The 24,895-nt window shown below is 43.4% G+C and overlaps 1 protein-coding gene across 2 annotated transcripts in view; it reads right to left on the bottom strand.

Annotated features, from left to right (window-relative positions):
- Positions 1-445: 445 nt before the first annotated feature.
- Positions 446-24,895, bottom strand: part of Gpr156 (G protein-coupled receptor 156) — a 60,721-nt gene continuing 36,271 nt past the window's right edge. Inside the window, exons 3-9 of one of the 2 annotated variants that reach the window (XM_076868548.2) lie at positions 21,180-21,309; positions 20,810-20,920; positions 16,326-16,451; positions 15,403-15,498; positions 11,977-12,213; positions 5,964-6,122; positions 446-1,777 (exon numbers count right to left, since the gene is read on the bottom strand). In XM_076868548.2, coding sequence (XP_076724663.2) covers positions 446-1,777; positions 5,964-6,122; positions 11,977-12,213; positions 15,403-15,498; positions 16,326-16,451; positions 20,810-20,920; positions 21,180-21,309 — 2,191 coding nt within the window. The remainder of the gene's footprint in view (positions 1,778-5,963; positions 6,123-11,976; positions 12,214-15,402; positions 15,499-16,325; positions 16,452-20,809; positions 20,921-21,179; positions 21,310-24,895) is intronic. The other variant, XM_076868549.2, reaches the window with a different exon arrangement.

Raw genomic sequence — 24,895 nt, 5'->3', positions numbered from 1 at the left:
AATAGCTGGGATGCCTGGCATAGGAGATTTATTCTCCTGGAAGATGTGTTCATCAAAAGGTCAGTTGATGGGTCATAGTCTACAACTTAAATTTTGCAGAAATCTCTCCATTTTCCTGTCCATCCGGTCATCCATCTGGTGGTATATTAAGAATTCTGTAGAATGCAGGCTGACCTGGACAGAAAACTCTATGTGCTCATTTAGCACTTTTTATTCAAGGAGTTGTTATCTTCAAGTCACTCAGCTGGAGTCATTGACAGTCATGCTGTGAGGTAGTAGCAAGACAGGTAATATCTCTTTGTATGATCAAGAAGTTCTTAAGGTAACAGAGAGCACAGCTCAAACACAGAGCTGCTCAGGTCTGTTCCCCAAACCAGGATCTGGCTTTCCTCCTGTAGGCTCCAGCTGGTCTGACCTTTATATCCAGACCAACCCCTGCTGATGTTTATACCAGCGTGGGTTTTAAGTCATCTTTGAAGTTCACAATGGGCTTGGAGCGGGCCCACAGCTTTTCCCAGGAGACCAGCCCCCCAGCAGGTTCAGGATCAGTGTCTGATGTGCCACTGTCACTGGAGTCAGAGGAGCTCTGGAAGCAAATCTCACAGTAGGGTCGGTGGCAGCGGCAGAAGAACTCATCTGAGCTGCTGGACTCAGTGTCAAGGTAGTTGCACTGAGAAGACAGGAAGGGACAGCCAGGGAAACCTGGGGACCAAAGCTGCTGCTGCTCAGGCAGGTCTGGTGAGCGGGGAAGGCTTGAGGCAGTGGGACTCTGTGCCTGGGCAGAGGCAGAAGGCTGGTGAGGAAAGGCTGCTTGGCTCTCTTCAGCCCCCTGGGGCTCTGTCCGGTGTCTGCTGCCCTCCAGGGGCCCTGGCCTCCCTTGAGGATCTGGGAGTAGTAAAGGCTTCCTGGAAGAAAGCCTTAGTACCTTAGAATCAGCAGTTTGGAGGTACAGCCTGCAGTCGTCCCCACTCTGCACATTCAGCTCACTGTGTGCCCCATAAACAGTCCTGTCTGCCTGATGCCACACATAGGAGGGTACAGAGCCAGAAAAGTGTGAGCGGGCCCGCTGAGCTGCCCGTCTCCTCCTCACTACGTATGGGCTGAAGCCCAGCTCCCTGGAAAGGGGCATTTTCTGGGGACTGTGGGCAGCACTGCTTTTCCAGAGCTGCAGAGGACGAGATGGGGAGGCAGAGAGGGGAGCCTCAGGGCCCAGGTCCAGCTCTTGTAAGACTTCCTGAAGCTTTTCCCTGACTGCTGAACTGACCCTAGGTACTCTCTCTGGGGAAGCCTCTGAGCCCTGCCTTTGTCTCTGGAGACCAGAGGCCCCTCCACTTAGTATGACACTCTGGCTGGGGGCTTCAGGTCCCTGGTCTTCTCTTTCTGGACTTTGTCTTTGCTCAGCCTGTGGCTTCTGGCTACAACCCAAGTCTGGATGATCAGAAAAGTCTTTCAAGTCAGGCATTTTCTGGCCTGGGGAGGAGCTGGTGTCCCTTGCAGGTGTCCTGAGGCTCTGCATGTGTGGGGAGGGCGCTGAGGTGCACTGGGAGTCTTGGGTAGCTTTGCCCACATCATCCTGAGAGGCAGAGGGGCATTCTGAAGGTCCCTGAGCTGCCAGGTCATGAGCAGAGGCTGCAGCTGGGGCATCCTGGCCCTGGAAAGAGGTGGGTGGGACAGCCCACTCTGGGGTGTCATAGGTGCACTCAGCAGACATCAGCCGCACCAACTTCTCTTTGGCATTGTTTACTTGTTCCTGCAGGCTTTCAATCACAGCATTTTTCTGTAAAATAAAAGCAAATCATCAACCAAAGATGATGCTACAGGTTCTATACTGCCTCCTACCATGGAAAAAGTGTGGCATCTGAAGACCTTGGTTTAAATCCCAGGTTTTCCAATGTACTGGTTCCAAGAAAGTGCCTCTACCAGGAGAAATGAATCAAAGCGAGCAAAGTGCCTAGCACAATAACTGACAGAAGGTGTTCAATCAAGGCTGCTGTGATTTATTGTTGTTATGATCTTCATCTCCCCTTCCATCCCCCAGGCTATGGCACTGTGAGGAGAGAGGAGCCCCATCTGTCTATTGCTGGCTGCTGCAGCATCTTCTCACTCTTTCCCAGAACCAAGAGGCTCAGCTCTGGACACTGGTCTCAAGGGGTTTGGGATGGGTCTCACTCTGGATTTCTCACAATTTTGTCAACCACGGATGAATCTGAAACACATCTCCTGGGGAGGTACAAATAGGGAAATAAGTAGTTTGCCTCTTGCTAAGCAGCTTGGAAAATGGGAAGAACAGGGAGAAGAGAGGAGCCAAATCTGACTGGATCCAGGAGGAGCTGATGGGAAGAATCTCGGGTTTGTGTCATGACCACCTTCCCAGGCTGGACCTCTGGGGGTGAGAGGCCAAAGCTACCATGTGGCAAGGTCAACCATCAATATCTCCTAAAGAAATATGTGCATCACAATTATTGCAGAAGCTTTAAACAAATAAATAAACAAACAAAAAATGATTATTGGGCCTAAGTCTCTGGTACTCGATTTAGTAACTATAGAATGGAGGGCAGAAGATGAATGAAATTGGGGAAAGGAAGTTCTGCAACTGAGCTGCCTGCCTGTTGCGTGAATGGTAGTGGATAAACAGGCTTTGCCCAGGAGTGCTGGCAGGTGACAGCTGCAGAGGTGTACCCATTCTGTCTGTAAATTTGTGGGGCAGGAAGGAGGAGGAGGATCAGCAATGGGTGTACCGGGTGTGACTGCACTCTGGACATCTGCCTGTGGGGCAACAGAGGATTGTCTTTCCATCTTTGGAAAATACTGATGCTCCAAGGCAGAGAAGTAGGGATGAGATCCTAACGAATGGTCTTAGGGCAGATGAATGGTCTTAGGGTCAGGGTTTGGGGAAGGCAGTGTTGTGTTCTAGGAAGGGCTTGTCTGAAGACCTAAATGCTGCCTTTTTGCTGCTGTCTCTTTAAAGGCTAAAGCTGAGCATTTGGACATCCATTTATCAGGTGCTAGAAATAAAGGGTATTCCCTTTTTTTAGGATAACTAACAAGTTTCTCATGGACCCAGCCTGTGGTCATTTCTTGAATTTACATGAAAGAGTTGCTTAGAAATGATCTTTTCAGGGTAGTGACTGAAATAAAATAGACAAATAATCTGGTAGCAACCCCTCCAGGCAGACCCACTGCAACCCCTGTGCATAAACAGGACAGAGGTGTTTTTTTTGACAGTGTTTTTACTCCCAGTTTTTACTTCGTTACCATCAGGAGAGAAGCCAGGCCCAGTGAGTGACTGGTGAATCAGGCGGAATGGACTTCAGCTGAGCACCTGCCTGACAGTTCTCTCTCCCTCCCGGCAGCTGGGAAGGTCTGGGCGTAGCTGGGTGAGTGTGGATGACTCAAGGCTCAGCAGGAGCAGAGCAGATGAGTAACAGGAGAACGTTCAGGCTCTTCCTGATGTCTGGGATGTGCCAGATCTCCCTGAGGATCTCCTGGGAGGCTGGGATGGCTGCACAGGAGACCCCAACCGTCTCCCTCCTCCACCAACCGCTCCTCCTGAAGCTCACCCTGTACCTTGTCCTGCTGTCACCTGCCAGCACTCCTGGGCTTCAGGAGGCCATCACTGCCTCACAGAGTCAGGAAAAAGTCATCGGTTGATGACCATCACTCCAGCGGGTGAAAGCTGAGCACTGCCTTTTTGTGCCTTATGCGAAAACTTCTCTGGGTGTAGGAAAATAGTCTAAACCTTGAGTCGGGAAGAATACTCTCCTCCCAGTTAAGCAAACATCTGAAGCCGGCTGGCGACAGATTTAGAAACATCAGGGTAAACAGTATACTTCCCTTCTTCCAGAAAAGGAAATGGGACTCTTTTTCCACCATGGCTGCATACTAATTAGAGGCTATCGTGACGCCAAAATCTGACCTCCAGTGACAGCTGTTTTTAAATGAGTGTATTAATTATTACTTTTGGTGCACTGAGGGAGCAAAAGGCCAACAGGTGTTTTCTCATAGGGTGAAGGTCGTAAGGAGCAATAGCATCAACCTCTCATATCTCTGGGTCTAGGAAGAAAAAGGTTAGGCAGGTATCCTCTGTGGCAGAGTCTGGAGGGGAGGCTCCTCAGCCTCTGGGAAGGTTCTCTCTGCTGCCTTCACACAGGCTGGGTGGCCAGTGACAGATGTTAACCCTAACAGCCGGGGGATCCCTGGCCATCGGAACAAGAGGATGCAGGAAGGAGAAGATGGACTGCCTAGATCATGGGGAAGAACGAGAAAGGCACGAGGGCTGCACAGAAAGATGTGTAAGGAGAAAACGGCCAACTGGGAGGCTGGAGTCAGGGCTTGTGCCCACAATGTGCTTCCAGAGGTATTTGTAGTTATTCATCATGCACTGCTAGCTTCCAGGAGGCCCACATGAGACACGCCCCCCCCCCCTCGCTTGCCACGGGCCCAAGGCAGACTGCTGGTGCTCAGACCTGTTCTTGGAAAGACATAGCAGGTGCTGGGGAGGCCAGCTTTTTACTGCCTATGCATCTGCATCCATTCCAGCCCTTCCTCCACGGACTCAAGGCAACCTTTTGGAAGAGCAGATTCAGTCACTGTGTGGGAAATGGCAGCACGGCAGAGGTACAAAAAGCATGTCATAAATTACCATAAGGCTAAAGAGTCAGTCCATGCGGCCATCCCAGCATTAGCTGATCATAAATGAAAACTATCCAGATTGTTCTAGCCAAGTTTCTGGCCTTGTGTTTAGCCGGAGGGTGGGGGGGGGGGGGGAATGCTTCTTTGAAGAATTCACAGAGCATCAAAGGCAATGTCACTCCCTTTCCAGGTGGGGGAAGTCTGGTTTTGAAATAATGTCCTGAGTGTTTAATAAATAGTAAGTAAATGGAAAAGTGTTACTGTGATGGACATAAAAGGCCCAGGGCTAAGGGTATGATGTGGGAGACCAGAGGGGCGGGCTCCCTGGGTGCCTGGGCAGGTTCAGCCCTCCTTCTCTGGGGCTTCTTAGGTCCCCAACATACCATCCTCTCACCAGGACTGTTAATAACAAGGGGCAGTCCTATTACAAAAAGTACAGTTTGCCAAATAGCACCTATCCAGGTATAAGCTATACAGAAAAAATTATGGAATGTAATTTAGTTAGTGTCAAAATACTGACTAATTCCCCTGGGCCCCGTGCCTTCTTCCTGAGGAATGCAGTCCTCAAGCTTTTCCACGTGCTTGCCTCAAGCCCACACTGTGTTTGTCTGGGAGAGGGGCCAACTCTGGCTCAAGAATAGAAGAAAGAAGGGCTGGGGCTGTCCAACCCCCCTTGGTGCTGTAGTGACATTCAGAGCCCTTGTTTCAATGCCCTTTCATATCTGTAGACAGGTCGGGCTTTCTAGGGTCACGGGATGATTGAGTTCTCCCATTAGTACCTGGCAGGGACAGTAAGGGCCCTGAGGGATCTTGGCTATGAGGGTAATGGTCTATATAAAGAAAGAATGTATCACGTTGATGCTGAGGTCCACTATAACTTGGGGCCTTTACAATGCTGATTCCTCTCCGTGGAATGCTTTTCCTGTACTCCTTGCCTGGTCAGTTTGTACTTCTGTTCACTTTCAGTGATAGGTCTCTGTCCCCACCACCCATTATTCTGACTTACTACCCTGATTTTTCCTTCATAATTCTTACCACAATTCATGATTACACATTCATTTAATCAATATCCATTTCCTCTACTAGACTGTAAGCTCCATGAGGGTAGGAACAGTGTTTGTTTTGTTCTTTAGAGCTTAGCACAATGCCTTAGCACATAAAAATGACTAAATATACACCTGTTCATTGCCTGTACAAAGTCACTGGGACAATGTAGAGGTTTTGCTTGCTGTTTGGGAAGGTGAGGGAACGTTGGCCATGAAAGCACACGGGGCCCACCAGTGCATGACTGGAGTTCTTTACAGGAATCTGCCAGGCAGGGTGCAGCTTACTTCTGTGAGGAGCCTCTCCATGGAGCTCTTCTCCCCTCTCAGGTGGCAGGTCTGTTCGTCACCAAACTGGGTATGCAAGCTTTTGCTGGGAGTACTGAAATATTTGGCCATGTGTCTGATTGTTTGGTTTTCCCCTTCAAATGCCTTCCATTGCTTCAGCTGTTAGAAAAAAAAGAACACATGTTATTTATTTAATTACACACCCAGAGACACATTCCCTCACTTCTCAGAAACACCAAGGAATGACACTGTCACAGATACACATATGCACAGACTATTCTCTCCTCAAAATGTCCTTTGCTCTGGAGGGCTTGTAGACAGGAGTGATAGAAAGTATAATGTTAAACCTATAATAACAGTTTAAAAATGCCCAAGGAAGAAGATGACAAGGAATGAATAACTTTAGCTCTTCTACTGATTGCCAAACTGATCAAAGAGAACCAGAGTTGATGTCTACTCCTAGAACCATATTTTAAAGCCAGAATTTAGGAGGTTAAGCTTTCTAAACAGTGTATGTTTCAAATGAAACTGTTTCTAGTTGTGTGTAGCTGCTGTTCATCAGTTTTTATTTGCTGAGTAATGATGTGCTTCCTGATGTTGGGAACCCAGTTCTTGTGAGTGGTCTTCTAATCCTAATAAATGAGCAAGGCTCCAAGAGATAGGAACCCACAGAAGTCAACAAAAATGATGGACATTAGGTCTGACAGATAGCCATATCTTTCCCTTGACAAATGAGGAAAGATTCCAGTAGGAGTGCGACTTGTCTAAGCTCACACAGGAAGTCAGTGGCAGACCCACAGCTGTAACCAGGTCAATAAGCCACACTGCCTATCCCTCCACAAGTGATGAAGAGAAGACTGTGAGCTGTGAGGTCCTAGGGGAAATTCTTTGGCAGAGACTGACCTTGAAGAACAATCTGTAGAAGCATGGGCTGGTTCCCTTTAATAGGGATGGAGCTGGTGCACATTCACAAATGGGGTTTGCTCTGGAGCTTCTGGGACATGTGCCTATCTGTGAAAGCCCATAATGTGGATTGATGGGGCACAGTAGTGGAGGCTTTTCTCTTTCCTTAAGGAATCTCCAAAACTAAGTGTCCTAGTGATGGACATTGAGGACTCTGGCATGTAATTTTGAGGAATGCTGCTGAAGTGTCTATGGATAGCCTCAAAAGGAGATCTTGGATTTCCCCCGCCACTCAACAAACATTTACTAAACTCTTGAATGTGGAGCATAACCCAAATTCCATAAATTTCAGATAGAATCCTGGATTTCACTCCTAATTTCAGTACCACTTCCTCACCCAAGTCCTCTTGGGTCCTGTGTTGACTCAGCACATGTCTTCCTGGTATCAGGAGTCTGTGTGGCCTGGGACAGGCCAGGAACCTCCCTCTCGGAGCCCTTCCCAAAGGGTCAAGTGGGGGGTTCACTGCTGCACTCAGCAGCTACTGGAGCCCATGTCCCTCTTTGGTCCTATGTGGATGGAGCAGACCTCCTAAAGTCATTCTCTAAACAATGCCCTGGCAGTGCCACAGGCTGTCTGTTCCTCTCAGCATCCCCCTTTCCTTGGTAGTACAGCTCTTCCCTTTGCCCCCAGCCCTCTGAGTCTGAGCCCTTTCTGCAGGGCTGCCAAAATAGGTAAATATGGGCATCAGGGCACTTCTGGACTTTGGGTTGGTGTCTCTCTAAGTGGGATGGGTGCAGCCAAGCTTAATTCCTCATTTGTGAAGGTCCTGGCATTTAAAACTTGACCCTTCAGGGTTTCTGGATTATAGCTATAAATAATTCTCAGGTTGTAAAGCGCTTCCTTCAGGACAGGCACATTCTTGTTCTAGGCTATGTGGGTGTGGGAGCTGAGTAATGGCCCCTCAAAGATGCTCATTTGTCTCTGAATCCATGGAACCTGTGCATATGTTGCCTTACATGGCAAAATGAATTTTGTAAATGTGATTAAGGATTTGGGGATAGGGAGATTATCCTGGATTATCCAGGTTGGTTCAATGTAATCACAGGAGTCCTTTCAAGAGGGAGGCAGAGGGATTAGAGTTGGAGAAAGAGATGGAAACAGGGAGATGGGGTGGGCAGAGAGAGAGAGATCTGAAGATGCCACACTGCTGGCTCAGGAAGTAGAAGAAGGGACTTGAGCCAAAGAATGTGTGTGGCCCTCAGAAGCTGGAAAAGACAAGGAAACAGATCATCCCTAAGAGTCTCCAGAAGGAGTGAGACCTACTGACACCTTGATTTTAGATAAATAAGATCCACTTCAGATTTCTGACCTCCAGAACTGTACGATAATATATTTGTGTTGTTTTAAGCTGCTAAACCTGTGGTAATTTGTTGCAGCCTTAACAGGAAACTACTATGGGGGCGGGGTGTGTGTTAAATGTCTAGTCTCCAGCAGGTTACTGCGCAGCTTTCAGAAGCTCACCAAATGCACCTCTCTCACTTCCTGCCACTCTCCTATTGTTACCATTTGTGCTGCAAAACCAGCGAAAACTTAGGGTATTCCAAACATACATACATTACATCCTCTGACTCACACCTCGGATCAGTGTTATCCCATCTGAAAGGTCACCTACTGTCCCTCCCCCATCTGCTCAGAGAACTCTTACTGTTCCTTCAAGACTGACTGCAAACACCTCATTTGCTGAGATGTCATCACTGAGTTCTCCTTCCCCAGCTCCGTGTAAAGCTTTCCTCAAGATTTTAATTCCTTTCCTGTTTGCTCCCCATTACCTTGGAGGTGGGGCCATGCATTTCACGCAGGTTCCCAGCAGCTAAGAAATGGGTTGGATGGATACAAGGATAAGAGAAAGAAGCTTCCCTTTAAGAAGCTCTCCAGTCTAACAGGAGTGCTGGGACACAGACATAACCACAAGGCAGAGTAGAAAGTCCTAAATAGGCTCACGGAGGAGCAGGTGAAACGCTTTGGGGTTAGAGGAGAACACAGTGTCCTGTCTCTGACCGACTGCCTCACACAGGAAATGGAGGGTGGGGGATGGTTCACGTTCGGGTCACAAAAGCAAAGGTTGGCTGATTGCTGGTGATGACCTCAGTGCTTGGCACAAACACTTAGGCATTTCCTGAGTGCCCTTGTAGAAGGCTGCTGGGTCCCCTCGCCTCCTTGTCATCCATTTCACCGGCTCTCTAACGCCGCCTAGAGGCCACTTGGGGCATCTGTGCCTTCGCTGTCACAAGCCCCACCCATCCCAGCGGAGCCTGGAGGCTGACAGACAGGAGGACTCACTGCACTGCGGACCCGACCGCCACCCCGCCCTCGGTAGAGCTCCCCTCGCACGCTTTTCCCAGTTTACTCAGCTGTCCTACTGTCTTGGGGAAACACAGTCCAAATCTCAGAGAGGGAGTCGTTTTTCTGCCAAAGGACAGGGAGGGAAATCAGTTTGGGGACAGTCATTTTTACATTTCGAAAAAGGATGTATCTCCTAAACCTCAAATACGACAGACTCAAATAAAAATATTTTTTTAGTCTCACATCATGGTCAGCTCAAGAGAAGAACGTGAGAAAGAAAACAGAAGAGATACAGAGAAAAGAAGCTCAAGCCAGCTAGGAGGAAAGGGAGTAGTGAGGCAGAAGGAAAGAGAAAGGCCACTGCCGTCCCTCCATCCACACAGTTCCTGTGCCCCTTGATCCCATCTCACTCCCACTTCAACAAACCAAGGGCTTGTGGAAGTCAGACGTCTGCTGTTTGTCATCCTGCTTTATCGTGTTCACGGTAGGGGGAGTGTACCTGGAGTCACTACTGTCCTAGGTGCTAAGGATTCAACCAAGAGATCAGGAAGGTTTTCCTTTGATAGTTCCTGGATAATTACTTCTGCCCCCAAATTATTTTGTTCTCTTTCAAAGATTCCCATTACCTCTACATTGTATCCTCAGACCTGATCATTATATTTTCTTATCTGGTCTCTCACTTTTATCTGTCTTCTTGTTTTCTGTTTCCCTCATTTACTAATTCAATATTTTGCACTGTCCAATTGCTTATTCAGTGCTTTGGTTGGGATTTAAAATTTTAACACCATATTTTCATTCCTATTTAATATTTCATTACTTAAGACTATGTTCTTTGCATGATGGTTTGCTTTTGTTGAAGATGGGCATATCCTTTGAATCCTATTGATGAGAAAAATAATATAGCTTCTAAAACTTTAGTTCTACTTCAGAGAAAGACAGCCTTTACAAATCTTCAGATTTTGTGATTCTCTTTTTTTTAAAAAAATATATTTTTTAAGTTGTAGACAGACACAATACCTCTATTTTATTTATTTATTTTTATGTGGTGCTGAGGATTGAATGCAGTGCCTCACACATGCTAGGCAAATGTCTACCAACTGAGCTACTACCCCATCCCTTTTTGTGGTTCTCTTTTTGTGAACTGCAGGTTTCCTTCATAGGTCCTTCCCCTTGAATTTCTTGTATTACCTGGAAAGAACTATATTTTTCCAGTAAAAAATAAATATATTTTCCTGGTCTTTCCCTCATATTTATAATACAGCTGCCATGGCTTCAGGTATCACATATATTCAAAACAGGAAGAAGAAAAAAGGGGTATGTTAACCATGCTTATTGCTTTTTTTTTTTTTTTTTTAGGAAAACAAAAGCTTTCTCAGAAGTCTCCCAGAAAGCCTCTAGTGTTCCAAACAGTATCACAGAAATACCTCTGCCTGTCTAGGAGCCTAGCAAACAAATATTTAGTTCTTTCAGCCTAAGAAGTGGAGATAAGCAAGGAAGAAAGGGGTTGGCAAAGAGGTTACCAATCAATAAAGCTGGCCACAGGGCCCAAGGGGAGGCTTCCAAAAAGGCCCCTCCTTGTTGCCTTTACCCATGTTCCAGAGAGGTACAGTCTTTGCTTTTCAGAGCCCATTTCCGCTACATCCTGGACAATTAAGTATCTGCTCTCAATGGCGTCTTCAATCCAGTTCTTACAACATGAAGATTCAGCAAAAATTCCTCCAATTTCTGACACAGATGTAACACCCATCCTTGGATTCTCATACTGCTGCCCCTGTTGATTTTTTTCTTATTTGTTGATTATGTTGAATATTTTAATGAATTTGTGAACAGTAACTGGCTCATGCTTGTGTCATATCATCATGCCCCAAAGTATACTCTTTTCTTAGATAAATACACTGAAATCTGCCATTAGCCAATGCTGCAATGATGGGTTAGCTCTCTCATGAGGAAGTAGTTCAGTCACCTGGAAGCTGCAGTGGAACCAGAATGGGGACTTGAGAGAAGAGAGGGATGAGGGAGGCCTCAGGAAAAGGAAAGGAGGACCAGGAGGGAAATAGCAAAGTGCCTGCTGCTGAGTTTGTGAGCTTGGATAGATGTGTTCGGGGTTGCTAGTGCACTGTGGCAACAATTACCATCACTTTCCTTTCTAGCCTCTGTGTGCCTTCTCCTGTCCTCTGACTCCCTTTCTTCCTCTTTGATGTCTGTATAATTCTGCTTCTTAATCCCTATAATATAAATCATATTTTGATTTTTCCCTGTTGTAAAACAAAGAGGAATATTCTAGATTTTCCTCTAATAAAAAGAAAGGAAAAGCATTTTAAATCACAAAGTTCCAAATCAAATTTTCCCAGTGAATCTGTACTCTCAAGTAGAAAGAAAAATTTTTTTTCTCCCTCCAGGACTATAAAAAACAAACAAACAAACAAACAAACAACAACAACAAAAAACTAGTGTTATCAAGATGAAGGGGGAATTAGGAATGAGTGAATCAGAGTGGGTTTAAAAGCAGGAACCAGGCAACCACCAAGGAACAGACCATGCCATTGCTCAGTCCCCTCTGGCCTGCCCTTCTAGCTGACCGGAAGCACAGCTGTCCTCCCCCAGGTCAGTAAGGAAGGACAGAGGGGGCCCTTGCCTTCTTTGTGACTCTCCAACAAATGGCATGGAAAGGTATCAGCAGAAAACAGAATAAACAATCTGTCATGCCCAGAGAAAACTCTGAGTGATTAAGAGAACAGGCCCTGCAAAGTTTTCCCTAGAGCATACCTGAGGAATGAAGATGAAGCAGTTGATTGTGGTTGTGCAAACAAAGATGCCTCCAGATGTGAGTCCAAAGACGAGGTTGGGCCAGGAGTGCAAGTATCTGGTGACTACAAAGAGCAGCCCTGCAGCCAGTACCAGGAGGTTGACCCCAACCATGATTGTTAGGGACTGATTCACAGGAGGAGAGCTGACGTGGTCTGTCAGGCCAGCCAGGTAGGCACCATACAGCAAGAATAGTCCCTGGAGGAGGAGAGGGAAACCAGAGACACAGAGAAGTGGAATGGCATGTTAAAGAGCAGTAGGGTTAGGATGTCCCCATTTAAAACTGGGTAAATAATAGCTATCTCAAAGGGTTGATATGAGAATTTGTTAAGAAAACACATAGGAAAAGCTTGTGGCATCCTTTCTACTCAGTAGGTGCTTAATAAATGTTATTTTCCTCTCTTTTACTGAGAATTAGTTTATCAGAGACCAGCAAGTCAGCCATTAGACAAGAATCTTCTGGGATAAGGCAAAGGACAGGCTTATGTGGGTGGATTGGGGCGCTGCAGAAGGGGTGATGGGCACTAGAAGGGCTGCTGGTGGTGAGGGCTACTGCATCCATTGTGTTGGTTTTGCACTGCATGAAGCTGAAGGGACACGTGAAAGCTGAAATCAACCAGTGGTTTGCTTCTCAAGTCCTGTGCCACAGCAGGGCACTGCCCAGAGGGAGGGGCTTTTTTTCTTCTTCTAATTTTCCCAAAGACACCATCTGCTTGCCAAGCTCTGCACCTGCAAGATTGCATCTGCCTAGAAGAGATGGCATTTTCTAACTTACACAAAAGATCTCTATAGGCTAGCGGTGGCTCTGTGCCAGGGGGGGTTTATGGGAGATGAAGGGTGGAAAGAGAAGAACAAAGGCAGGCTGGGACTTAGGCAGGACTGTGGGGCAGGAACAGGCAACAGATGCTCCCCCTATACTTTTTGCTGCTTTGTGACATTCCCTGTCTCCACCACAAGGAACTATTTTTTTCCTCTTTCCGTGAATATGAACCTGCTTTCAGAGTGCTCACTTGTACTAAAGACAAAATAACTCACAGCACCTTAAACTGCTGCTTTTCCCAGAAGGAACATTATATATACAGAAATCAAAGCTTCAATCCATAATCCACAGCACATAGATTCAACATATGCTTGCCTTTCTGACTATATATAAAGTATGACACTACGTATTTGGTGGAAATTAGTGCTCTACAGAAAAGGTCATGGTCCTAGCTTTCAGAGCAATCAGTATGGTAGAGACATTTAAAGGAAGCATCAAGATGTCCCTGTTTTTAACACAGATGTGAGGATGCCAGAGGGGACAAGGTGGGGCTGGGAACATGGGGAGTCAAAAGGAGAAGAATGATAGTAAGGTTAGGTATCTGCAGGACACTCCCATGACCCAGAAATCAATCATCTGGGCAACCCCACCTGCAGGGACAGCCCTATGATAATTTCTGGAGCACTAGCTATGCCAGGAGGGACAGGATCAGCATGGCAGAGAAGCCTTTGGAGCTCTAATGCCCAGCATGCCAAATGGGGCTGAAGGCTAAACGTGGCCACCCCGAGCTCTTCAATGACTAGGGGACACAAAAGTTAGGGGGCCAGTGGGTCCTGGCTTTTGGTTTACTGATACCAGTTAGGTGATATCTGTCAGCATTGGGTATCATTAGTAAACTTATCAGAGGTGAATGAAATTAATTCTGTGATGTGAAATATTCAAATACAGCCAGGCATGGTGGGGCACACCAGTAATCACATCAACTAGGGAGGCTAAGGCAGGAGGATTGCATATTCCAGGCAGCCTTGGCAATTTGACGAGACCCTGTCTCAAAACAAAAAATGAGTGCTTATGCAGCATGTGCAAAAGCCCTGAGTTCAAGCCCCATTACCAAAAAAAGAAAATAAAAATAGGAATAAATGTTCAAATATATATTTCTTTTTTAAATTTATTTTTATTTTTAAATTATTTTTTCAAATATATATTTTTAATAAAACATTTAATTTGGTTAAAATTCTTGCTAAAAGGGAATTAGGCATGAATAAAGCATCTATATATCCATGCTTCCTGTTGAGTGTGTCAGAACTGATCCTTTAAGTCATTTGCCTTCACTGCTAGGGATGGAGTAGGGGTAGCTGACAGGCTCAGATGGGGGATCCTGGAACCTAATGTGGGGATTGGCTCCTCACTGATTGGCCTCTGGGAGTCTGGCTCAGTCAGTTTCCTGATGCTCAGCACTTTCCTCCTTTCTTTCTTTGTCCTACAGAACAATAGCACAGTGAAATTAAGTGGAAATGAGAATATATAAAGGGCAATGGAGGAAAAAAAAGTCAAGGTGGGTCACATAGTGTTGCTATGGGGAAGTGCTGGGTTTCCCTGCTGGAGAGGGTAGGCTCTGTTACAGGGGCTTGAAGAAGTAGTAGAGGGCCTGTGTTTCTCAGAACCGTTGGTGAACAGTGGAAGAACAAAAACAATAATATCATCTTCTTTTATCAATATCTCTATCAGAGTAGTATATGCACATAGTTAAAAAGCAATATTTCCCTGCCTCAGTCCACCATGCCAAGGCCTGTTCCTAGTGGTAGAATGGGTCAAGTTCACCTTTAAAAGCCACCTATTGCTATAAAAACTCCCCCTCCAGCCTCCCAGGCCTCCTTGCCTGGATAGTTAATAGCAGGCTCATGTCCCATAAGGCTGCCCAGTTCAGTGAAGCAGGTCTGCCCTTGGCCCTCAAAACTGAAAAGCAACTAAGGGTCTAATCTGTTCTGAGGACTGTCCTTAACTGCCCTGTACAGGTTTCCCGTACTCTCTGGAAAGAGTTTCCAACATTTGCTCATCTAACAGAGACACATGAGTCTCAGAATGGGAGATTGGGGCAGTATGGGAGATACTCTGAGGCAGCTAGATCCCTCAAGGGACACTGTGGATGCTGCTGTCTTAGAGCCACACCTGTACCTAACCAGAGCAAGAAAGTCAGGTGGGTGAAAGGCAGCGGGAAACAAAGACACAGTTGTGAAGAAAGACACAAGACACACAGTAGAAGCCATTAGGAGAGCAAACTAAGCTGAGTGGAATATCTCGTATTTTTCTTACAGGGGAGCTATGGAGAAAGTGGGTCTTGTCCAATTAACTTAAAAACCAGACCACGAAATGAGAGAAACAGCGGATAAATTCCACATGATGTAGAGAGGACTGAATGAGGAAATCCAAAGAGTTAAAAAAGTGACCCCTGAAAAAATAGAGAAATAAAAGGCTCATAGCTTTGAGATGTTTGCACCAACAGAGATCTCCTCTGAGTTCAAACTCTCTGTAGACATCATTAGTTAGTGGACCTCATTAATCCCTGTAATCCCCTCTTCATATCCATTTTGTTGGTGACAGACTTTCATTGAGACATAGTTACCAACCTTGCATCCCAAAACGAGAGCAATCCAGACATCAGAGTACCGTGAAGCACAGAAGTGTGTGTTGGTGAAAGAGCAGGACACATCTCTCCCTGTCACCTAGGAGGGACACAGGGTCAGGACTGAGGGTACTCACAATTACCAATATCACACAGCAGATCTTTGTGAACATCCTGGAGAATGGATTCCCCCAGAGCACATAACCCCCTGCTCAGGAAGTAAATTGGAAAAATGTAGGTGATTCCATAGAACCTAATGAGAGTGACTATGAGTTGGAGGGAAAGATGATAAAGTTGGGTGGATACTAGGTGCTTGGTGGTAGCAGGGTTTACCCTTCAATCATATGCTTTGCTACCCAATTATTTAATATGCTGCCTCATTGATATTACAGATTATTTCACATCATGGACCTTTACTTGCAAATGTTAGATTCTTACGTTAGATTTTGCAATGTCATGATTCTGCTGTACTTCTCAGCCTCTTGTGAGGCTGGAGGAAAAGAGACTTAGAGTGGTTAAATAACTTCCCCAAAGTCAGATGGCTGGTGAGCTTGGTAGAACTGGGATTTGAACCAGGGAAACTCCAAAGACTACCTCCAAAACCACCACGTCCTCTCAACAGTTAGGGGAAGGCAACTACCCCTTAGCTGAAAGTTCTCATTATGGACAATGTGGAAGCAGAGATAACTGCCAGTGTGCTGACATCTCACAGATGCCAGGAGAAGGCATCAGGGGCAGGAGGCACAGTGGAAGGGACACTGAAGCCTATGGAAAAGGGGCACTCATGGCAGCCCCAACCCCACACTCTCCTTCCTCTACTTGTTTCAACTATGGCCACACAATGAATGCTCCTAGGAAAATGACCCCCTATGACCACAGAGGACAGTCCAGTCAGGAATTAGAATCCCCAGAGTTTAGGTCCCTCACCGTCATGCTGACACCGAGGATCTGGAGGCACTGAATGGGATCAGTCAGCACCCATGTCATGAGCAGGATCACATCGGCCATCACCAGGGCTGCCACCAACCCCAGCAACTGCAGGTCTTTGATAATCTGCAAGAGTCAAGATTGAAATGTTCTCTGTTTGTTGGCTACCTGACACAGGGGCTAGAATGTCCTACATGCTCTGAGCAGTAAGCTCCAGGGACAGGCCTCTCAAGGAGCTTCAAATGCAGACATCAAACATGAAACAGGCATCAAACATTTGCAATGACTTTAGCATCGTTGTCATAATTGTTACATCAAACATTTCCATTTGCTTAACTTTTTCACACCCTATTTCTTCTGACAAAGAATTCAAAGGGTCTTATAAAATAAATACACTGATGTTTCTAGATATGTTTATATGAGCACAGAGAGATCTGGAGGTTTTTTATATTAAACTGTTAGTAACTATTAATTCAGGGTGGAATTGAGAGATGGTCATGGGTACAGGAGGAATTACTAACATTTTCTTCATATACATATGAATTATGTGACCTAATATGAAGAAAATGTTACTTTTGTGACCATAAAAATAAAATTAAGAAAAAATACACATGCATTCTAACAGGATAAAATATTGAAAAATATGAGGGAACAGAGAAGTCTGATGAAGGCCTAGGTGGGAAGCACAGGCAGCATCGGAGACCTAACCTTATTATTATTATATTTTTTGTACCAGGGATTGAACCCTCTGAGCAACATCTCCCCCCCTTTTTATTTTGGTATTTTGAGGCAGGTTCTTGCTAAGTTGCAGAGGGTCTTGCTGAGTTACTGAGGCTGGCTTTGAACTCATGATTCTCTTGCCTCAGTCGCCCAAGCCACTGAGTGGATCTAATCTTTTGATAGCCAATGGAAAGAAAGAGGCACAACCAGGTCCATGATTTAAGGTGAGATAAAATAAATCAGTTGGCTAATCAAACTGCTCAAATCAGCCATAAATAGAAACTCTCCAAAGCAACCAGTGTGTGTATAGGGATTGGGGGAGGCCATTATGTGTAGAGGAACAAAGAAAAAGAAGATATTAGACTCCTCATTATATATATAAAGCCAAGTGAGCATATAGTGGAAGGGCATCTTCAAGATGAAAGAGAAAAAGAAAACTCTGGTCTAGAATCTGTACCCAGAAATACATTTTGCCGGAACTGAGGATGTAGTTCAATGGGGGAGAACTTGCCTAGCATGCACAAGGCCCTGGGTCCAACTCCCAGAACTGGGGAAAAAGTATAAGTGTGCGGGTGTGTATGTGTGTGTGTGTGTGTGTGTGTGTGTGTATTTTTTTCAGAAAAAAAGGCAAAATAAAGACTTCTTTAGATATACAAAAACTGAAAGAATTCAAAACTAGTACACACACACTAAAAGGAAAGGAAAATGAAAATGATACCAGATGGTGGATCTATACAGGAAATTAAGACCACTGGAATGGTGGAAAAATGTGGAAAAATATATGATTCATATTTATAATTTATATACCTCAAAAGATAATTGATTGTATAAACAAAAGTAACAATAATTGTATGGGCCTTATAATATATATTAAAGTAAAAACAATGAGGGGCTGGGGATGTGGTTCAAGCGGTAGCGGCTTGCCTGCCATGCGTGCGGCCCCGGGTTCGATCCTCAGCACCACTACAAAATTCTCTCTCTCTCTCTCTCTCTCTCTCTCTCTCTCTCTCTCTCTCTCCTCTCCTCTTTCTTAAAAAAACAAAACAAACAAACAAAAAATGGCACAAAGGTGGGAATGGGGAGTGAATGCATACTGTTGTAAGGTGCCTACACAACACACGAGTGCAAATTACATACATATGTGCAAACTCTTACAGAAGCCAAAAAGGAGGGAATAGTTCCCAACTCATTCTATAAGGTCAGCATTTCCTTGATATCAAAGCAAGAAAATGATACTACAAGAAAAGAAATTGATGGGCACTATCCACTAAAAGCACAAGTATACAAACTATAAACAATATTTTTACAAAAATGAATACAAATAAACAAAAAGGATAATACACATTAGAAAAAAATAAATTGTTTTCTCAATTTCTAAAAAAAAAAAAAAAAAAAGAGAGGATAATACATCACGATCAATTGGAGTTTCTCAGAGATGTAAGGTTGATTTAACATCCCAAATCATTTAGTATAACCCACCATCTGAAAAATCTAAAAAAGAAAAACCATATGACAAAACCCAACATTAATTCTTGGTAAAAATTCTCAGAAAAATGAGAATAGAAAAGAATTTTTCAACTGGGTAAACAGCATCTACAATGAAACATTCATGCTTAGTTTTGAAAAGCTGAATGCTTTCCCCATAAGAATAACTCAAGAATATCTGCCCTTACCACCTCTGTTCAAGAATGTACTGTTGTTTCTATTCAGTGCCAGCAGAGAAGAAATGTTTATTCACAGATAATTTAATCATCTATGTAGAAAATCTGATGGAATCCATAAAAAAGCTGCTACAAATAATATGTAGTTTAGTGAAGTTGCAGCAAAATATATTCTATTTGTAAGCTATACTTTATAGCAAAATCCAATCTGAGGGCTGGGGCTGTACCTCAGTGGCAGAGCACTTGCCTAGCGTGTGTGAGGCACTGGGTTTGATCCTCAGCACCACATAAAAGCGAACAAATAAAATAAAGGCATTTTGTCTATCTACAACTACAAAAAAATAAAAATAAAGATAAACAGTCTGAAAGTAAAATTTAAAAAACAACAACATGTATAATAGCATATGAATATGAATACTTAGGAATAAATCTGTTAAAATATATGAAAGATTTATTTTGAAAAGTACAAAAAAATTGCAGAGTTGAAATGAAAGAAAGCCTAAATAAATGGAGAAATATACTGCACTCATGGGTCAGAAGACCCAACACTGTTAAGCAATCAATTCTCTACAATTTGATCTATAGATTCAATATAAATCAAGAATCCAGTAGGATTTTTGTAGAGGTTGAAAAACTGATTAAAAAATTCATACAAAATTCAAAGAACCTAAAGTAACAAAAACAACATTGAAAGAGAAGAACACGGTTGGAGAGTAAACATTCCCTGCTTTTAAGATTTAATAGGAAGCCACAGAAATAAAGGTAGTTTGGTACTGTTGTCAAGATTAAAAAAAAAAAAAAACCCACATACAACAATGAGACAAAAGAAAGAGTCTAGTAACAGATCGATACATCTCTGAGCAACTGATTTTTGAGAGAAATGCAAAGGTAAATCAATGAAGAAAAACAGCCTTTTCAACAAATTGTATAGGAACAATAGTATATTCATGTGCAAAAAGGTGAACTTTGATTAATATATCACACCATATTACAAAATTTACTCAAAATGGATCATAGTTCTAGATGTAAAAACTAAAACGCTAAAATTTCTAGAAGTAAACACAGGAAAAAAAATCTTTTAGTCCCTTAAGTTAGGCAAACATTTCTTAATATGATACTGAAAACTGATCCATATAGAACAAATAAGTAAATTGGAATTCATCAAAATTAGCAATGTCTTCTGTTTGAATGACAAATAAAATAAAGGGCACAAAGTATGAGAAAAATCTTTGCAAATCATAATTTTTCTTGCCTCAAAAAAAAAAAAACCCACAAAAAAACAAAACCTATTTTTGAAAAAGGAGTCAGTGTTCTGGAGGGATAGACGCATTTTCTGTCCTTTTGGGCAATCTTCTTCATCTGTGTAGTTACTCACAGCTGAGCTTTTGATAAATATTCATCATGATTTGATAATGTTTGAAAAAAAAATCTCATTCCAGAGAAGTAGACTCCAGCTGAATTATATATTAGGTCTGGAAAGAGCCTCTAGCCAAAGAGGCTGATGGTCAGGCTTTGAGGTCTGGTGCTTAGGGGAAAATGGAGGAATGTTGGTTAGGTTGATGCTGGACACCAGGGACACGTAGGTGATCTACTTTAACATAGTTCTGGGGTTGCTTCTATCGGCTGCATGGGTATGGTCTTGCTTGCTCACAGCTTTAGTCACATCTTTCTCAGTACAAAGAACTGCCTTCTTCATTGAAAAGAACTGGGATCCAGGGAGAGCAATAGTTCTGCTCATTTGCTATAGCTTCTCTGTAATCATATCTTCCCTCCACTTCTAACTCACCCCTGTGCCAAGAAATAGTCTCTCTGGGCATCTTGTTCTCCCTCACACCTGTGCCTGGAATCTCCATAGGGGCTGGAATGGGTGTGCATGAAGCAGAGCCTGTGTTTAAAGACCTATCTCCCAATAGTATTAGCTCACAGCCTTCCAGACCTGGGGCTTTTTGAGACCACCTGACTCAAAGGTTTTAAGTGAGGAACAAGAACTTCAAATCATCCTAAGAGGGGCGAGGTCCACTGACCCACACATGTTTCTCTAGCTTTTAATCCACGGGGAGCTGCTGCCTGCAATCCAGTGTTGTGTATTTGCTGTCGACTCACCACTCTCTTGTCTGGGACTCTCTGGGTAAACACCTTGTAGAGTCGCCAGCTCTTCCCCAGAACAGGGCCAAACACAAGGGAGGTCCCAATGCACAGCAGAGACAGTCTTATCTATAGGTGGAAGGGGACAGAAGCAAGAGTCAGGACAGGAATCTTCATCCGTCTCCATGCATTCTGATCTACAAAGCTTCAGGTCCATAGAGGGCATCAAATAGAAGATGGGACCTAAGTGGCTGAGTGTGTCAGGGATCACCTGTGAAAGTGCCCATGCCAGGGATATGAGGAACCGCTACTCTCGGGAACAGCTGATGGAAAAATTTATCCAAGCTTTAGCATTATATTCAAAACAAAATTTCAAAATGTCACCTACCTGAATGAGAGTTTCCATTGAGCTCCCTGCAAAAACATCTTGAATCCCAAAGAGGTAAGCACTACTGTAAGTCAGACAACTGCCCAGTAAGGTCACAATGTTCAGATTGGGACTGGACATCTTCACAATCCTAGATGGAATTAGGAAGAAAGATGCTTAAAACTATGATCCTTTGCACTGGGGTCAAAGATCTCCAAGATCAAAGCTTCCTCTCCAGCATAATCTTCAGTGCAGCCCCAGAGTGAAGGCTCCTGCTGGGAAGAAACCACTTCACTGCCCTGTGAAAACTTATGGCCTATTCAAATTTATTTTCAAAGAGAACTAAATTCTGGCACTTCTTGCAAAGAAGGCTGACTACCTACACTCAGGAGGCAGCAGACAGGAGTTAGGATGGTATCCATGAAGTTTAGGGTTGCTAAGGGATTGCTGTATACAGCTGAGTGAATAAATAACTAGCAGGTATATACCCAGAGAGACAGTTTGGAGCTTTTACAAATGAGCTATAAGGTAAATTTCTATCTGAAAAGAGGTTTGGAATATTTTGCATACACTCTGTACTTTAATTGACATGTAAATTTTTCTTTTTCTACCTGAGGAAGAAAAAAGAAGAAGCAGGGATGAAAAAGGCAGGAAATTAGGGGAGGATCTTTTCTCCAAGTAGTTTTAAATCAGGGTATAGAACAGTTAGATGATTAGAGTGAGATGTGGACAATCAGGGTTCTCAGTCTCTAAGCACCAGCAGAGATTCAGGCTGGGAAACCAGGCTTCCTGAATAGTGACTGAAAACAAATACAATTAACAAGTAACAAGAAGGAATGTAATTTTTTTAAGCATTTTAGTCTAAATAGTGTATGCTATATAAATGCAATATTACAACTAGGAATCATTTGATAATCACTGGATGTATATACATATATATATATATATATATATATATATATATATATATATATATGCATGTATGTATGTGTGTGTGTGTGTGTGTGTGTGTGTGTGTGTGTATATATATAATTTTTTTATGTGTGGCACTGGGGATTGAACCCAGGACTTTGCACATGCTAGGTAGGTACTAAGCTATATCCCCAGCTCTTTATATTTTATATTTTTTTGAGATAGTGTCTTGCTAAATTGCCATGGCTTCCCTCAAACTTGTGATCCTTCTGTCTCAGCCTCTTGATTAGCAGGAATTGTAGGCATGTGCCACCACACCCCACTTTATACTTGTATTTTATATAATAACTGGGGAGGAAGCATTCTTCTTTGTCTCCAAGTTACCTGATTGAATGGCTTAAAGGCCAGGACAAGGTTAAACTATCCACTTAAGGTAGCCTATTTTATTTATTTTTTATTCTGTTTTATAATTATTTACATATTTTAATTGTACAAATTAATGGGGTTGACAGTGACATTTCTATATATGAATACATCATGCCTTAATCATATCTAACCTCCCTATTACCCTCCTTTGTCCCCCACCCCCTTCCTCTTTTCCTTCCTTAATAGACTTTCTTCTACTTTCAGTTTTTTTTTTTTTTTTTTTTTTTTTAAGTTTCCACATATGAGAGGAAACAGGTGACACTTGTCTTTTTGTGTCTGGCTTAGTTTTTTTTTTTTTTTTTTTTTTTTAACATGATGATTCCCCAGTTCCATCCAGCAATCAAATAATGACATAATTTCATTCTTCTTTATCACTGAATAATTTTCCATTACACATACACACACACACACACACACACACACACACACACACACACCCCCCATATTTACTTTATTCATTCATGCATTGATGGGAACCTAAGCTTATTTCATAATTTGACTACTGCGATAGTGCTTCAGCAATAAACGTGGGCATGCAGGTATCACTATAGTATGCTGACTTCATTTCCTTTGGGGGTATACCCAGGAGTCGGAAAGCTGGATCATATGGTAGTGTGCTATTGTTAGTTTTCTTCTTCTTCTTCTTCCTTCTTCCTTCCTCCTCCTCCTCCTCCTCCTCCTTCTTTTTCCTTTTCTTTTCTTTCTCTCTTTCTTTCTTTCTCTCTCTCTTTCTTTTTCCTTTTTTTTTTTTTTTGAGAAACTCCATACTGTTTTCTACAGTGGTTATATACATTCCCTTTACATTCCCACCAACAGTGTGTAAGGATTCCTTTTTTTTCCCCACATCCTCACCAACATTTGTTAATTTTTTTCCATAACAGCCATTTAGTGCAACCTATTTTGATGACAGTATTTAGGAGGCATTCAACAAGCAGTCTGGCATGTTGCATTTTCCAGTGTCATAATCACCATGTGCCACATGGCTGGCATCTTAATATATCCCCATACACCAGAACACCATACCATCACCCTGAAATTCAGCCTGGTCACCACAGGCCAATATACATTTGAGCTTCACTTTGTCTTATAGTTAAAAAAATGTTGCTTTTTTTCTGTCTCTAAAAATGAGAACAACTTTCATGTATTCCCTTGTAAAATGGGATAATAATAATGATAATACTTTCTGAGAGTTTTGAGGCACTATTGCAAAGTGCTTGGCACAGAGCTTGGCACACAGTAGGCATGTCACCAACATTAGGGACCAGTATTATAATCTCGCCATTGTCCATGTTTCAGTAACCTAGGAATCATCTTTTTCTTCTTCTGTTTATCACTTCTGCTCAATCACCAAGTTCTCTTCTTTCTTATGTCACTCTTTCTTCTCATCTCCATTCCTGTTATCACATTTATCCAAGACACAGTCATGTGAGAGACAGGAGATAAAGTCAGGTGTGTCAGGTGGGGATGATGGCTCTAGGCCTCTGTTTCCTCTTCCATGAAATAAAGATAACACCATCTTTCATACCCCCCAGGTCCTTGTGGGGCCCAAAAGAAGTATGAACCAAAACTTAATTCTAAGGCGATATAAAAATATTAAGTTTTAGATTTTTGGTGTAACTTTTCACTTTCTGCAACAGCATTTTTTTCCTGTTATAGAAAATCCTGTACCTTACTTTCAGACTTATTTTCCTAAAATACCACCTTTATCACTTAGCAAGAATGACATGTAACTGGGGATTAGCTCAATGGTACAGCATTCTCCTAGTATGGATGAGGCCCTGGGTTTGACCCCCAATACTGCCCCCCCCAAAACTGTGAAATCTAAAAGAATATTTTTTTCTTTCTTCTATCACTTACCTTAAGTTTCCTCTATCCAAATTTAAGACCTAGCCTATCCTACCTAGACACATTCTCAGGTCTGCCTCCTCTGCCTCCACGTTTTCCAATAGTGGACTTACTGTAGAGTGATCTTCCCTTGTTTCTTTGTCTCTCTAAAACAGAAGGGGGAGATGTGGTAAATGTTAGCTACATAAATAGGAATGATGCTAACCAGCACTTTCACAAAGCATTCTTTAAGAAAAGTACTACGACTCACGTTGACACTGACTTAGAGCAGAGGTCACTGATGCCATGGGAGTGGCCACTTGGAAGCCTGAGCAGTGATTTTAACCAGTGGGGAATTCGTGCAAGACCAATACTCAAGACCATGTCCCCCTATCCCCTGCACCCCCTAGTTGCTCAAATGCTCCTGCACATAAGCCATGGATATCTGATGGTGACTTCCTTATCAAGCACCTGCCTGGATCTCACAGCCACACATCTGTTGCGTCTAGATCACTAATAGATAGGTTTCTCACTTTATTCTTCTCTGCCCCCGGTTTATCTGAATACCATAATTC

This window comes from Callospermophilus lateralis, chromosome 10, assembly GCF_048772815.1.
Source record: "Callospermophilus lateralis isolate mCalLat2 chromosome 10, mCalLat2.hap1, whole genome shotgun sequence".
NCBI classification, from domain to species: Eukaryota; Metazoa; Chordata; class Mammalia; order Rodentia; family Sciuridae; genus Callospermophilus; species Callospermophilus lateralis.
Note: the sequence above shows the minus strand (reverse complement) of the source record. Positions and strands in the feature narration are given on the sequence as shown.